At 41.2% G+C, this 17,318-nt stretch overlaps 1 protein-coding gene across 1 annotated transcript in view; it reads left to right on the top strand.

Annotated features, from left to right (window-relative positions):
* Positions 1–10,783: 10,783 nt before the first annotated feature.
* LOC311055095 (interferon-induced protein 44-like) overlaps positions 10,784–17,318 on the top strand; it is a 47,232-nt gene continuing 40,697 nt past the window's right edge. The window contains exon 1 of the mRNA XM_084071193.1: positions 10,784–11,029. Coding sequence (XP_083927319.1) covers positions 10,918–11,029 — 112 coding nt within the window. The 5' untranslated portion in view covers positions 10,784–10,917. The remainder of the gene's footprint in view (positions 11,030–17,318) is intronic.

Here is a 17,318-nt window from a genome sequence, read left to right as displayed (position 1 = left end):
AATGACCAGATTTCTTGTAATTTTTCTCCACGGCTCAGACCGACAATGACGAGATTCTCGTCATGTGGTGTTTCAGTGGTTTTACGATAGAGGGCGCTCTTCCGCAGCCTGTGAATGACTCTGATGATGATGATGATGATGATGATGAAGGGTACACCCAGAAATCACGTGCTCACAACAAAATGAAGCAGGTTTCATTTAGTGTTGTAGGGTTTATAAAAGTCATCATTTTATCTGCTTTCTGTTGTTTTTGGCGAAAAACAAGCCACATTCAACGCCCCATAACCGTGGAACGGATTATCCCGACGGCACACTTTTTTTCCCTCTGATTCTCCTACGTCTTTTGAGGCGATCGCCAGGTGGATCGCTGTGAAAAATAATATTCTAGGAATTTTCAAATGTTAGTAAAAACGCTCAAAATCGCTAGCAAGGACAGCGGTTGACAATTAATGTTTTAACTCTTGCAGTTAAAGAGTTAAAGTGTAAACATAGTAGGAGGGAGGCAGTGAACAGGAGGGAATGGCAGAGGATGCTAAAAGATCAGGAGAGCGGAGGGAGGGAGGGAGGAACCCTGGCATGGCCAGACTAATATCACTGCCTAGATATTAGTCTGGAATCTCTGTTTGGAACCTTTTTTTTTAACCCACAATTTTTGTAACCTATTTCTTTCACCCAGTGCCAATTGCCTAAACTGTAATCCTGGGCGCTACTCTCCCTCTGCAAGCCTGGGAAGAGCCCCAGCCTCATGCTTCCTTCAATGCATGAGGAGTGAGCAGGCAGCTTCTTATCACCTGACAGGGGGGAGTTTCCCCGGTAGGACGTAGCGCGTGGAAGGAACACGTTATTCCAACCAGTTCCTTTCCCCTCCATCAGGCGGCCCGGCTGACATGGGGGAGGCAGTGTATAGAGACAAGGATTACTGCATGTTTTTGTGAGGGTACCTACCCTAGGAGACGCGGGGAGAATGTGCAAACTCCTCACAGAAAGGCCCTTTCACCAGCCCTTTCACCAACCCACCAATAGGCGCTGATGATGCGGAGGAGAGAACACACCCCTAGCGCCCACAGCGGGAATCGAACCTAGAACCTTCTAGCTGTGAGGCGACATTGCTACCGACTGCACCACCCCCGCCCGAAACATTTCCAAGGGGCAGAATTTAAAAAAAGCCTCTGGTGATAAACCAAGACGTTCTTTTTATTTTTCTTCAACTAATACCCAAAACAAATAGAAAAGAAAGACAGACAGCCAGCTAGCTTTTACATCCCGTTTATTTTGTTCCTGTTTATTTGGGATTTACTTGCTGCTGTTACTCCTGGCAACAGCTATTGTTCCTGGGGTTCACACAGAACAATATTATATAATATTATACAAACATACAAAAACAATTTTACAAATATCACAAAAAAATAAAAGAGAGAGAGAGAGAGAGAGAGAGAGAGAGAGAGAGAGAGAGAGAGAGAGAGAGCAGGGGGTAGTATAATGGAGGCGAGGTAGATGGTGAAAGGGTCCACAGCCTGACCTGAGTGGATAACCATGTCTGATGACGAAATCGACCAGAGGATCAGAGACACTGAGGAGAGATGTTAAAGAAACAAAGGGAGGAGAAGAATGAGTGATGCTGTCTCAACAGGGAGAGACAGATGAAGAGCTATGAGTGGGAGAAGAACAACAATAAAACATTGTTATCAGACAGAATGAAAGTGGAATGAGGACATGAGAGAGACTGAGCCTTTCATTTATCAGCAGGTGTTAATGTCACACTGTGGGCAGTTATTGAAAGAGAGAAAACACAATAGAAACACAAGACAAATCTCTCTCTTTCTCTGATAACTGCTGAGGATACATACAGTAAACCATACAGAAACCTCTTATCTCCAACTTTTTTGTGTTTTTGAGCGGTGTAGCCGCTCCTATAAGTGGGGTTGGGAAACCTCATTAGTACACCCTTCGCTGTACTGTGATTGGCTCATAATAGCACACCCCTCTACATTAGTACACCCCTAGCTGTACTGTGATTTGCTGACTCTACTGGCTGACTCTATTCAGCACTGTGATTGGCTAGCGAGACACATGATGAAATTAATAACCGATAAATAGGACTATGCACTTAAAAAAAAAATCATTTTTTTTTTAAGTGAGCTTCCATTACTGTGATGACCACACCGCTCACTTCACACTGAGTGTGATTTTTTCATAAATTAACGTCCTACTTAATTGATCATACCACAGTTTCACACAGAAGTATCAAAAACAGCAGATCTGCAAGCTCAAAATGTGGCACGTAGCAACACGTTTTGAGCTTGTTGATCAGCTATTTTAGCGTTTTTTTTTAATTTAAATCTGAAAAGTAACAGTTTTGTACATATGAGGTATCTACCCGACAGAGACGATATACATGACTGTACATTTCATTTATATTGATGAGGGTACTGTCTATGGATCTAAAGTTTCTAAACAGTGTTAGATGGAAGCCTGACAGATTGCAGACTGTGTGGATTTTTTATTATTAATTGATGATGGTTCTTGAGAGAGCAGAGCTGTGCAGTTCTGAGGTCATTGTTGTCCCTGGATGTGATTGTGTTGTTTCGTTTTATGACAAATAGCGTCTGAATAAAGGGTCCTTGGAAACCAGAGAGAAAGGAAAGCAAGGGAATATTTTATCATTTTATTAAAATTATTATAACTAGACCATACCCGGTCGACGCATGCGTGGGGGGATATGCGCACATGATCTGGCAACCCGGGAGGCAGTTCGTCCCATAGCTGGGCAGCCCCGTAACCATGGCGACAGTGTTTGACACAAAAACGCTAATAAGAAGCTGAGATTTGATGAAATTGAAAAACGGGCTTCACAGTTAAGTTCAGATGGTAATGGTCAATGGCTGTGTGCAAAATCAGAGCAATTGGTCCAGCCAGTGGGGAGAACCGGGTAGCTTCACCACCACCACTACAAACGCACAGAGGTTACTAGAATTATAGTAGGATAGTAGGATAGTAGGATAGTAGGATAGTAGGATTAGTTATTAGATTTTTTTACGGTTAGAAATTTAAATTGCAAGTAAGCCATTTTGACTAACTCACTGAATTAACAGAAAGAGTCACAAGGAAATAATATTATTCTATATTAGCTTCTCCAGTGTAATATAAAGTATATCACATCACTGCAGTAATTATTTACTGTACATCTTGTCAGTGGTGCCAGAATGTTGCAACCATCTAGTGGAGATTGTGTTATTTTTGTCGAGTGATGTGGTCGTGCAACAAAGTATAAATTATAGCCATCAAACTCTTAACAGAAAAAAACATCTTAAACAGTCCAAGGGCCTCATTCATGACATTTCCTGTCCTGGTGACCAGTGTTGCTAGATTTGGTGAAAGAAACAAGAATCCAGGTCTATAAAAACAAGCCCAAATGAAGCGACTAAGCCACACACACACACACACACACACACACACACACACGGGCACAATATTTTCATACACTATACACTAATACTACACTTTAGAACCAAGCCCACAACTACCAATATTTACGAGCTTATAATAAGCAGACATGGCAACGCTGTCAGTGACCTGCGCTGTCAGATAGGTTATCTCTGTCTCGTGGTGTACACCGTGTTAAAGGACATAGAACATGAATAGATATTAGTGTGTGATTGTTATCACACAGGAGCAGCGTGGTCTGTTGTTTACCAGAGAGCTTCTCTTTATCATTATGTCCCTACACTCGGCAGCAAATCCATTTATTATCAGCATCAAGAGCGAAAACACCATATCACCTTTTCTGTTGTCGACAGGCTCAGGCAACACTGACGAGACAGATAGATAGGAATATGAAAAATGACTGAATTCCTCCCGACTTGTATGAGGGGACAGGATTGTACAGTATATACATGTATCGGCCGTGGCCCAGGTTTGGTTTAGAAGTTTTAACTTAATCAGACACTTTAATATTCTTAATACCATATGTGACAATAAATGGACTGAGTCAAGGATTTCCCCCCAAGATTACAATGTTTTTTATTAAACAGTTAATCATTAAAAAAGCACATTATTAGATAGCATAGTTCAAAGATCATATAAAAATATAAACTATATACTCTAGATACAAACTAGATAAAAAAAAACTGCAATGAGAGAAGGAAAAGGGAGTATACAGGATGGTAGGCCGTAGCCACAAGGAACGGAGGGGAACTATGGCCTTACACGACTAGGTGCTCTACACACACACACCTTAATACATTAAAGCTAAAAGCATGCAAAGAAGGTTGAGTGCAAAATACCAATGAGCGAGGGGGAATCACTGCTGTGAGCCTATAGACACCTAACCCGTCAGAAGGCCACGTGCTCCACCTGCAGCACTCGTTAACACAGAAGAAAAGGTTATTATTCACAGTAATAGAGCATAAAACAATATAAGAGCTTAAATAGTTATTGGGGGAAATACAATAATCATTTACAATATGTGCATAACAGTATGTTGCACTGCCAAAGGCAACTAATACTAAAAAGGTGAACAAAACAAATGAAACTGAAATAACAATTATGAATGAACAAAACCCAAACATAACAAAACAGCAGTGGCAGTCAAGTGTCTACAAAATAAACAATACACTGTAAAACAGATCCATTATATACAAACAAAAATAATGACAATTACCTCTGTCTGACTATTGTACAAAACCCATGTGGAAGGCACAACACAGGAGAGCAGAGTCACTATGGAGCAGAGCCTAAAGTGTAACAAACAAATGGTCAGTCTCAAGCAGGTAAATCAGGGGTGGCAAACTTTAAAAATGTATTAAGAAGAATAGTTACTTTAATTATTGACATTAAAAACAAACAATGCAATTTGTAATAATAATAATAATAATAATAATAATAATAATAATAATAATAAACCATTTTAAGTAGAATAATTCAATTTGAAGTGGGTGGTTAAATAATTAGATTCATAGAACAACAGTGGTGTAAAGTAACTAATTACATTTACTCAAGTACTGTACCTAAGTAAAGATTTGACGTATTTTTACTTTACTAGAGTATTTCCAATTTCCAGTACTTTTACTTCTATTCCACTACATCTCAGTCACTGCTATGACATACAGTATATCACTTTAAAAAAGTGTTTCAACAGCTATAATATAGACGGTCTATAAATAGACGCTTTAAAAACAGCTAATCAACGTCTAGGCTAAGCCTAGACCGCTAAAAAAACTTCAATGTTAGACCAATTATAACCCTGTTTTAGCCTATTCGGTTCTTAAGTCTGACGTAATTTTGTAGTCCGATGTCACGTCCGGGTCCAAAAGGCACCAGCGCCGTCCACTCTTCATTGTAAACAACATGTTGGAACCCGTAAATCTTTTTACAATAACCTCCTTTTTCAGAAATGAACCATTGAGGGTTAATAAGGGTCTTAATGCTAATGGCCGCGTTTCCCAAACGAATTTGAGCTCCTGCGTAGCCTAGAAGCTGCGTAGGTGCCTCCACGCATCTGCGCAGTAGCAACCCCGCTGCGCACTATCTTCGTTAGTAGCAGCTGTGTGTGCCCAACGTCTCATCTAAATTGGCTTCAGTAGACACCATCTTCGTAGGTTCCGTTTCGTCTGTGCTAAAACTACATTCGTGAGACAGCATGCACGTGAAGAGATCCTGGACGTAGCCTACGTAAAGCCTACGTCAACTACGTAGTGCTATCCTACTATAGTTTAAACACCCTTTGCATACATATATCTATATATACAGGATTTTGCAAAAATACTAAGATAAAGTCACACCTTTATCTAACTTACCTTTATATGAATTGGACACTTACATTTTTATAGGTACATTCTGTAATGTATTAAAATGCATTTTTTTAAGGTGACATTTCAATGATCTTAAATAAACACTGCGGCCATTGTTCGCCGTTCAAAAAAATTCAGAGGATAGAGGGGGCGTCCCCCTGCATGATTGACAGCTTAACGCGTAACGGGCGACGCCTCCCCCAAAAAACAGACATATATACAACAAACACACTGCGACATGCCGTGTTGATAGCTTGCAGATCTGTTATTTTGGGTAGGGCGAGCGGCTGCAGTGCTTCGTCCTCTATGCATGAACCCGAAGTTTACAAATCGTACTCTCACGGATAATCCGATCATCTAATAAAAATATTAAGCACATGCCAAGTTAACTAAAGGTATATAAATGATGCTGAGCTAAATATGTTTCCTTAATTTCGAAGTTTTATAGTTAAACGTTATGATGAAAGTGCAGTTCCTCTCACAAAGTGACAGCTGTTGCGCTCGGCGAGCGCAACAGCTCGCCATGTTTATGAATGGTTAAAACATCTTTTGAAAATAGCAGATCTACAAGCTCACAACGTGTCACAAGCTTGTAGATCTGCTATTTTCAAAAGATGTTTTAACCATTCATAAACATGGCGAGCTGTTGCGCTCGCCGAGCGCAACAGCTGTCACTTTGTGAGAGGAACTGCACTTTCATCATAACGTTTAACTATAAAACTTCGAAATTAAGGAAACATATTTAGCTCAGCATCATTTATATACCTTTAGTTAACTTGGCATGTGCTTAATATTTTTATTAGATGATCGGATCATCCGTGAGAGTACGATTTGTAAACTTCGGGTTCATGCATAGAGGACGAAGCACTGCAGCCGCTCGCCCTTTTACGCACCGGCCCGGCCCGGCCGTAATATATATATATATATATATATATATATATATATATATATATATATATATATACATACACACGTGTGTGTGTGTGTGTGTGTGTGTGTGTGTGTGTGTGTGTGTGTGTGTGTGTGTGTGTGTGTGTGTGTGTGTGTGTGTGTGTGTCGGTCTTTTCATAGATTTCATAGAACGATGGGTGTTACAGGCGGCCCAGGGCGCTAGTTACAAAATGCTTCGTAGGACAGTACTCCCCTCCTACTGTGGGCGGGGAGTATGCTGCGCGCATTCTGTCTCACGAATGTACTTTTACCACACACGCAGCCAGTTTAGATGGCACGCAGGGGCACAACCACCTGCTACTAATGAGGGTAGAGCGTAGGTTTGGCCGAGTCCCAGCTGTGTAGGAGACGCTTGCGCAAGCTGCGTACGGCCACGCATGACCTGAAATCTACGTGCCTGCTATGGTACTGCGAAGCATGTGACGTCACACGTTAGACCCGTCGTCGGACCTGCGACGATGCTCTACGCACGAGCTCTTTGGGAAACCCGGCCAATATCATAGAAGTACAAAGTATTTATTTATTATTATGATTTAACATTATTATTATTAACATTAAAACACTTGGACCCGGAAGTTATTCTAGCGGGGCGCAACGTCACGTCTTAACAATCGAATAGCCCTTAGACATATTTTAGAAGTCTAATAGCCCGAAAAATGCTCAGTGGGGTTAGTGCTTACATCGCATTACATGAGCAAAGGGCCATTTAGGTGCAGAGGTGAGAGGGTGCGTGACTCTGTGTGTCATATGGTTTTAGAGATTAGAGATTGCTTGCTTTTCAGAGGACTGTGTTACTTGAGTCAGGACGAGATCAAGTTCTACCAGTTCTCAAACCAAAACTATTTTCTTTGTTTGGTGAGGTAGCTTCGATAGTTGGTGACATCTTGATGAGAAATCTTTTATCACGATGAGACAGTCTTAGACCTTGCATAGTTGCGGTGTAAGGTATGCCCATGGAACAATGGAAAAAGAAAGATTACAGTCAAAAACATCATGTACCTGTACGTACACGATGAGTGATTAGATAAGGATAAAGGGCATGACAGGATTTAAAGGAATGCAGTGTCAAGGCTAGGTTCATGCAAGGACTCCTAGCTTTGATCAGAGGTGAGAGCAAAGCTGGAGGTCTGATGGTGATTGCGGACCCCCAGGCTGTGGATCAAGGGTTTCCACGGTTTATGAGTGTGGAGTGTTGTGCAGAGTGGACTGTTTAAATTATGTTTAAACTGTTAATATGATGTTTTGCATAGTATTGTATATTATCTGTCATTAAATGTCTCGATGAATTGAGTAATTGAGGCTTCATGTTGTATATAATTGATAGAAAATAAGTAATTTTTTGGGTGAACTACTCCTTTAAGTTATAGGCTTCATTAGCCTCTCTCATTCACAGACAAGCACAACGTTATGGGAAATTACAAAACAAAAATAAAATACAAAGAAATAGATGTTGCTATAGGCTTAATACCATGTCCTGTGAGCAGACCGTATTTCATTACATTGAGGCCAGTGTGCAGTGAGGTAATTTTGATAACATTAAACATGGTTATTATACAGTGTGTGCTTGCAGTCATAACGCCAGGTTGTATGACCCCCCATGAGATGGAACCATTGCCCACCGTTTAATAGAACTGAACTGTGAGGCACTGAACAAAGATGTGGCCTTTGACCTGCAAACTTCTGATGTGGAAAAAAAGAGGCTCAAGTCTTCCCACGGCCCTGTGTGGCTTTGTCATAGATGGCCAAGTTAACTCAAATGAGCTATTGTATTCATCCAGAGATAATCAGTGATCTTGGAGGGCCTGTGCTCTGTACAACTCAAAACACATGCAGTCTCTAGAGGAAAGGAGAGAACTAATACTAGGATTAGTTCCGGACCACCTTGAACGTAATAAAATCATAGGATTGGTAGGCAAACTTGAGTTATGCAGAGATGGCACACTAAAATAGGATACAATGGCCGATTTAAACATATATATCAATATTGTCCAAAAAATACAGTACATTTTAGACATAGACATATAAAGGTAGACGCCTCCTTCGGCTCGGAAGCGTTCGTATCTCGGGCGCGCTTCCTTGTTTTGCAGGGCTATCCTTCCACTTCCTTCCGCTTCAGCAGGGCAAGCAGGAAACTTCCTCGTGCGTCACATAAGGGGGCGTTCGGTAGGCCAATCAGAGGCAGGTGGGGCGGGTCTTTTCTTAAGAGGGAGCCACGCAGCAACTAGTCAGTTAGACGCGCTGTGATTGGCCAGTAGTTAACGCGATGTGATTAGTCAGTAGTCAAACAGCCCTGCGGAAGAGCCTTGTATTGAGATACCAGTCGCTACAATGAACTGCAGAGGCCAATGAGGTATCTAGGTTTCTATATCTATGGTTTTAGACCTAACAATAACCATAGTAACACTCCACAATCATAATCCATGGAAACCCTTGATCCACAGCCTCAGCATCAGACATCCTCCTCACCTCTGATCAAAGCTAGGCACCTTTGCATTAAACCATTGTGACACTGCATTCCTTTCAATTCTGCCATGACCTTTATGAATCACTCATCGTTTACTGTACACAATTATCTGTTTTGACTCTCAAGTAATTTTCCATAGTTCGATTCGGCATACCTTTAACTTTCTCATCAACATAGCTAGTACCTGTTCACCTTAATGGAAACCACAACTCTTAAAGTTGACACACAAAAAACGAGTTTAGCTGGTAGAACTTAATCTCTTCCTGTCCGCAAGTATGGCCCTTTTGCTCCTGCGATGTAAGATGAAAGTGTCTGTACTGATAAGACCCAATTATTGAAATCCCAAACATGGAATATACTTGACCATGATGCCACATTTAATGCCTGTCTCAGGACTGCCACCTGCCAGTATACAGTGGATAACTTCCCAGTCTCCAGGTTTTTGAAAGTATAGCTACCACTTTAACCCTGACATCCCAATTTTGGGCATGTCATTATAGGCTAAAAAGATAAGCTTGTAGATAGCGTTAAATCAACATACGTGTTAGATTTCTTATAAAGTGCTTCTAAATGGCTACAGGGTGTTAGTGTGAACGTAATCCGTGGTTTGTTGTGTTTAATTACTCCACGGCTGCTGCGAGCCTGCGACGTTGACTGACTGGGGTAAGCGAAAGTCTCGCCCCAATGCACGATACCCCCATTTGTTTTCGTGGACCTGCAGTTCTTGTATTTGTTTCACTGAGGATAAGGTTAGAAAAAAAGTTTAGGATTAGGCATAGCTTTACTGATGTTACGTTTAGGAATAAGGTTAGGTTTAGATATAGTTTACTGAGGTTACGTTTAGGAATACCAGGTGGGCGACTGTGTTTTGGTATCAGTCTGCAGTGGGCAACTGGGAGCTCTGTGTGTGCTTGTCATCATTCTCAACCAGGATACAAACTCTGCGTTCAGCGATACAAGCTCAAGTTTCACACTAAGACTTTTGTAGAGTTGTATTGTGGCCTAATTTTTTATTTTATTTTTACAAATCTTTTTATTGAGTTTTAAAGTATTTTTCTAAAAAAGGACTGAAGTTTCAAACAAAGACACTGTCTCTTTCCTTTTTTTTCTTTTCAAAGTTATTTGTTGAGTGAGTGCTGTCATAAATGTTTGGATGTTGTGTTTTTAGAAGTATATTGGGTTTAGTACAAAGAAGTTTTACTCTTGTAAGGTGAAATCAAACTCCTCGGGTCAGCACTGACCCACGTTTAATGTGTATATGTATATGTGTTCACACCGTATATCTAGGTGTGCCCTTGGATCTTTTGGCTATGCCAGGTGTGGCTATAGGCACCAAAAAGGTTGGGAAACACTGTCCTACATCACACACACACACACACACACACACACACACACACACACACACACACACACACACACACACACACACACACACACACACACACACACACACACACACACACACACACACACACACACACACACACCTCCCACGTCTCCCACGTCATGTGATTTCTGAGGATATAAAGCCAAACTACCCTTGAGTCGTAAGTTAGTCAGTCAGACGTACTAACATGGCACAGCAGGGAGTTGAAGTGGACCAGGAACAGTTGTGTTGTTCAATCTGTCGGATCTGACGGATCTACTGAAGGATCCAGTGACTGTTCCCTGTGGACACAGACAGGAGGTGTATCGAGGGATTCTGGAACCAGGATGATCAGAGAGGGAGGTTCAGCTGTCCACAGTGCAGACACCTTCATCACAAGACCTGTTCTGAAGAAGAACACCATGTTGGCTGATGTGGTGGAGAGCCTGAAGAAGACAGGTACTCTTTTAAGTTCTCTTGTAAATACAGCTCACTAGCTGCGTTTACATGGATACTTCTAATCAGGTTTAAACCCTGTGGTGTGTTCTAGATTTCCTTGGAGGGTATACTATAACAATTACCCCCCAGTTCCTCCCACACGCACGGCACGCATGCGAGTATAATTAATTAATGTAAAAAAAAATCTGCCCCGCACAAACTCGGCCAGGCCCACTCAGGCCCGGTTTCACAGTAACACTGAGTACACTTACAATATGCTTTGTACTGATTTTCTACTGTTTCTAATGTTAATCACTCTGTAACTCAACCACTTCGGAGCTGCTTTTGGCCTTGGATGCATTTAAAAAAATATATATTACCATAGAAGTGCAAGGATTATTATAAATAAATGCTGGTTAGGCTTATCAGATATAATAGCAGTGTTAACAGCGAGCCTTCCTGTATCTATTACAGAATAGTATTAATTTGGCATTGAAGACACAAACTGTATTGAAAATTCAAGATTTTGCTGTGCTATGACGTGCAATTTGAATACTAATAAAGCAGGGGTTTTCAACTGATTATGAACCAGGGACCACCACCCCATCTAAGAATCAACCTGGGGACCACCATTGTGTTGGAAGGGGTGATATGGGTGTGGTGTGGGGGGAAAAGCTTGAAATTAAATGATGACTGTTAAGGACCTAATTTAATTTGTTAATTTGAGGTGAATTAAATCAAGTCCTTAACGGCAACTTTAGTATGAGCGAGCAGACACATGCGATTGTTTATGAGCACATTTCCTAATAATGGTGACACAACCAGACAATCCGGTACAGTTTCCCTTGAGATTCTAACTCCCATTTCTGTGGAAGTTCTTCACATCAGATTTCCCAGTAACTGATAACATTGACGCATCATTATACGTACTGCACTGTTTCCCATCAAGCGGTCGATAAAATAAAATACAAATCTTCACTAACTAAACTAACTAAATGCATGGTCAGGGACCACATGCAATACCTTCACGGACCACCAGTGGTCCACGGACCACCAGTTGAAAACCTATGAATAAAGTACTCAAGCAGTGACCTACGTTCAATGAAGTGAATGGCAGGTCGTTGAAATGTGTGAATTCCTTCGCCAGTAGCCATTAATTATCACCCCAAGAACAATAGCCACGATAAGCCTTCACCTCAGAGTTAGACTAGTCAGACGGTCAATATTATCACATTGTTTAGTGTGTGTGTGTGTGTGTGTGTGTGTGTGTGTGTGTGTGTGTGTGTGTGTGTGTGTGTGTGTGTGTGTGTGTGTGTGTGTGTGTGTGTGTGAGAGAGAGAGAGAGAGAGAGAGAGAATTACATTACATTCTTCAAACAAATGTGCTATTTTCATTTCATTATGACTATTTGGAATCTGAATCTGTTTTTAATCATTGTTGTCACACTGTTGAGGAGGCTCTAAGTACAAAACTTTCTCTGCGTGCAATTTTGCAATAGCTGAATGGACAGCTGGCGATAATGAAACAATATTGACTGATAATACCCAAAACATTTGCAAAAGACTACAGGCAAGACATTGTTCTGTCTGTCTCCAGACTGGTTAACTCATTTAGACCTGAGGCCGATTCTAATGCCTTCTAAATCCTGAGTTATCTGAAAAACTTCAAATATTTATTCAAACATTACCAAAAAAACATGTTGCTATATACTGTACATAGCAACAACAACCCCAAAAGGAGTTCCCAGATTGAAAGAAAGGCATAGTTACAAATAGGGATTCCTGCCCTAAATGGGTGACATTGTGAAACATGCTAGATTAATATAACCTTTTTGCCAGACCCAGGGGGTCGGCCTACATGAGGCTTTGTCTGTCCCCCTTTCATACAAACATGGGCATAAAAGGGACCTCGTCTGTCCCTCTTTTCTCCATACATGGGCATAAAAGGGACACAGGCTGACACGTCATGCGAAGTCCGGCCTGAATTTCGGCCTGAATTTTTGCGTACTAGGAATTTATTCTGGGTCTGGCAGAACCAGGTCTCCTGGTCTTGTTTCTAAATGTCTTTATTGATTTATAAACTTTAGTGAATTAGTCAAAGTGTTGTGGCACAATACTGATCTTACCATAACACTGTGTTGTGTTTTGATCCGGTGTGATTCTGAGGAACAGAACATAACACCAGATGAATAAATGGCCACTGGCAAGCGAGTAACTAAACATAGCACAACCATGGACATATCAAAGTAAAAACGTTACCGGGCTGTGACAAGGGTTTTAAATAATTCAGAATAAGGTTGATGTTGTTTGTATAATGTTCATCCCACCCTATTCTGTCAGCTCAATGAGTTGGTGCATGTTTGGCTAAAAAACACCCAACAGCCTTGAGGGCGTCCACAGCTGAGTGGTAGAGAGTAGACGAATCTGCCACAGCAATAAACAAAAAAAAGAAGCCCTGGGCAGATTGGTCTGACACTCCTCAGTTTGAATTACATTTCGCTCACCCCAGTTGTGGTTGACCAATCAGAGCCCACTATTCAAAGTGGGACATTTTTGCTGTGACATTTGAATCCGTTTGTAATCCGTTTGTAAATGAATCTTCAACACCAAAGTTCCAGACTAATATCTATACCCAGTGATATTAGTAAACAGAAGGTTTGTGTCCTGGCCCTGGTCTATGTGTCAAAGTGTCCCTGCATGCAGAGCAAGACACTTTAACCCCTAAATGCTCCCAGCATTGTACTGATAGTGCTCACCACTCCTGATATAGATATAGGATGGGTAAATTAAGAGGACACATTTCACATAGGCCTATGTACAAATGCACAGTGACAGAAACACTCCAAAGGAGTGGGTACCTAATTATTGTATTGATCATATTATAATGTAACATCATTTCAAAGGTTTCCTAGATCAGAATGGCTCGAACATGTGCTTTCAAATCAGAAGTCTATTTGCCAAAGGCCTGTTGATTTTCACTCACCTGGTCGGCTCATTCTCTGTTGTTGTACCTCCACTGCGACGCTTCATTGTCTGACAAAGTTGTTTTTTTGCAAATAGTAATGAATACAATGTGTTTGACCAAATAGTTTGTGTGTCAGATAGGCTGCCTATGTATAGTTCAGCCTGTCAAATGGAGAACTGATTCTTTCACATGCTTCCAGTCCAATCTGCAAAGCCCCTCCCTGCTACTGCTCTGCTCTCACTGCCACCATGATGGATGTATGCTGGAAGCCATTTTGGATTTTCTTTTTAGAAATATTGCTACCAACAAAACCAGACAATTTTAGTTTAAAATTACATGTTTGATTTATGCTGTAAACCAGGTGCTTTCAAGATGTAAAGACCATGCTGGTGGAAAAGTGTGTGTTTACAACATGAAAATGAGACTGTTATTTACTTCATGAAGGACCTGGACATCCTGGGGATGTTGGAGACTCCCTGTGCTAAACTAACTAAAGGACTTCCACTGGTAGTTAGGAAGACACTGACTCAATACTGTGTTGTCAATACAGTGTCAGAATGGCAAACTATTGTGTCTTAGTTCATGTAAGGTCACTGCAAGGCATACATAGCAGCACTTTGTATTAATAAATTGGCCTATAGTGGCATCTAGTGGCCACTTTTATCAACGTCAACCAAATGACAGAATGAAGCAGAAGAAACACTGATATACAGGCAGTGTGATAGACAGGCAGTGTGATAGACAGGCAGTCTGATAAGACAGACAGTGTGATAGACAGGCAGTCTGATATACAAGCAGTGTGACAGACAGGCAGTCTGATATACAGGCAGTATGATAGACAGGCAGTCTGATAGACAGGCAGCTACACTGAACATATGGAGTAAATGTGAGACAGACGATTCATTCAATCTGAAGATTAGAAACACCTTCAACGAACACATTAAGAGTTGCCATCAAAACAGAGTGGGCACTTGGTAAGTCTGGGCACCAAAACAGTGGGCACTGGAAATACTGGGCACCAAAACAGTGGGCACTGGAAATACTGGCCACCAAAACAGAGTGGGCACTTGGTAATTCTGGGCACCAAAACAAAGTGGGCACTGGAAATACTGGGCACCAAAACGCTGTGGACATCGGTAATACTTTATACATGAAGTCTATTATATTCTTTGGAATGGTTTGTGTCATGAGAACATCCACACACTGCAAATGTTTTGTTGTCAACTATTCTCACCGGAGATTTTGACATCCTTCATTCGTCACACCCGGTCGTGTAAAGAGCTTGGGTGATAGTCCCAAATTACGCTGGCATTAATTGCTCTAATCTGCCGCATACACCCTCGATACCCTGCATATGGTGCTAACAGTACAGAGGACCCCTTCAACCCCGTCCTTCACACCACTCTCTACCACCTGGAGGAGGAGGATGTGAGGATGCTGTTGGTGGATTACAGCTCTGTGTTCAATACCATAGTGTCCTCCAGGCTGGTCAGGAGGCTGTGGGAGTCAGGGCCCGAATGCAGGCCCAGTGTATCAGTGGGAGTCTGGGCCTGAATGCAGGCCCAGTGCATCAGTGGGAGTCAGGGCCTGAATGCAGGCCCAGTGCATCAGTGGTTACCAATCAAGAACAAACACTAAAGACACTGCATAGCTGACTGACTGGTAATTAATTGATATTATTTCTCCATGTTACGGTATATAGTGCGTGCCAAAAATCCTGAAGGGGCGTCAACAAGTGTCATTTGGTAGCGGCGGACATCTTTGTGGGGTATAAACAAGTTGACTTAACATTGACCCCCACCAGTATATCAGCTACTATGTTACTATATTATGGCAGTTTTGAAAGTGAGTAGGGTTTTACACTCCTTTACTCCTTTTGTTAGGGCATTCCACATTTTTGATGAATAGCATGAGAACGAGTTCATTCCCTTTGTTGTGCCAAATCTGGGTTGAACATGATTCTGTGGTTTATTTGCGTTGAAATATGGACACACCCACGGACCATGTAGTAGCAGACGAACAATTTATTGTTTGCAGTCACACAGAGCGGTATAGCGGTCAAGGGTTAGCAGTGGAGAGGACGCGTCCAGTCTGCAGAATGAGCTAAAGTTCTCCTGTACAGTGGTTTCTTTTATAGTGGATATGACAGGTTAAAGTATTTGTTACATCATTGATAGCTGAGACGTTTGTCCTCTATAGCTTTATATCGAGTTATTAATATACATCAGATGACTAATGAATATCTACCTTTGCCCAGTCTCATACCCTTCTGCCAGGTGGGAGGCAACCAGTCAGTTTTAGGTCTACTTGCCCAGCATCATACCTAAGATGGTACTGTCACAGCCGACCTGTAACCTAACCCACGCAAGTCTTCTGACCATAAGGGCCAGTCTTATGATGTGATTAGATTTGTTGCCAGCCTCAGAGGCCTTGAACATTTCAATCCATGTGCAATGCTTCCCTCGTGGGCCAGTGTCTTCTCTTAATTACTGTAGGTGTATTTTGCAATGAGTCTTTAAATAGCTCCAGGTATGCTATCTAGCTGAACTGACTGGGTGAGAGTTTAGAGTGTCAGTTTGCAAACTCTCCTGCCTCTGATTGTTCTTCTATCACCTTGTCTCTGACAAGGCCTTTTCCCTAGCTCTCTACTAATACACTCAAAAAGTGGTAAACTTCATATATAATACCAAAAGATCATTACATACCCTCCTTCCGACTCTTAACAGTGTGTAACCTATGGATATATATATATGCTTAAGCAATTTATGAGAACAATCTTTTCTCATTGGTACTTTTTGCACCATTTCCCATGGTTTAGCATTTAAAACCGTTTCAATTCTGATAACTGCTGTTTCTTACTTTGGACTCCTTGCCGACAAAACTCTTTTTCACAATCAGCCAATTGAGGCTTGTGTGTTTTACCTTTGCCCTAGGGCATTACTTTACCTTACTCAACATTACCTAACCTACGGATTACCTTACCATGGTTGAGTTAGGCGTTTGTTACCGAGTTTGATCATCTGCATAGGGTGGGCTTTAGTCATCTCATTCTTTAGTTCAATATTCTTTGCACAGTTATACCATTTTTTGTTACAGAATTTGTGTCTAATACATTATTACAATTACAGAAATTTCAATTCCCGCTTCACTTTTTTCTAAGCTTAAAATGTCTACATTTTTTGCAGGATGTTTTTACAATCCTTTTAAACAGTGCTGTGTTTTTACAGAATTGGTGTACATATTTTCAATACATTCAAGCTCCTCTTTGATTCCTAAGATAACATTTGGCTGAGACTTAAACCTTAATAACTCTTCATTAATATTTTTTAGCCATTTACACTCCTTG

This window comes from Gymnoscopelus microlampas, assembly GCF_963454915.1.
Source record: "Gymnoscopelus microlampas genome assembly, chromosome: 11".
Taxonomy (NCBI): Eukaryota; Metazoa; Chordata; class Actinopteri; order Myctophiformes; family Myctophidae; genus Gymnoscopelus; species Gymnoscopelus microlampas.
This window is presented reverse-complemented; position numbering and strand designations above follow the sequence as displayed.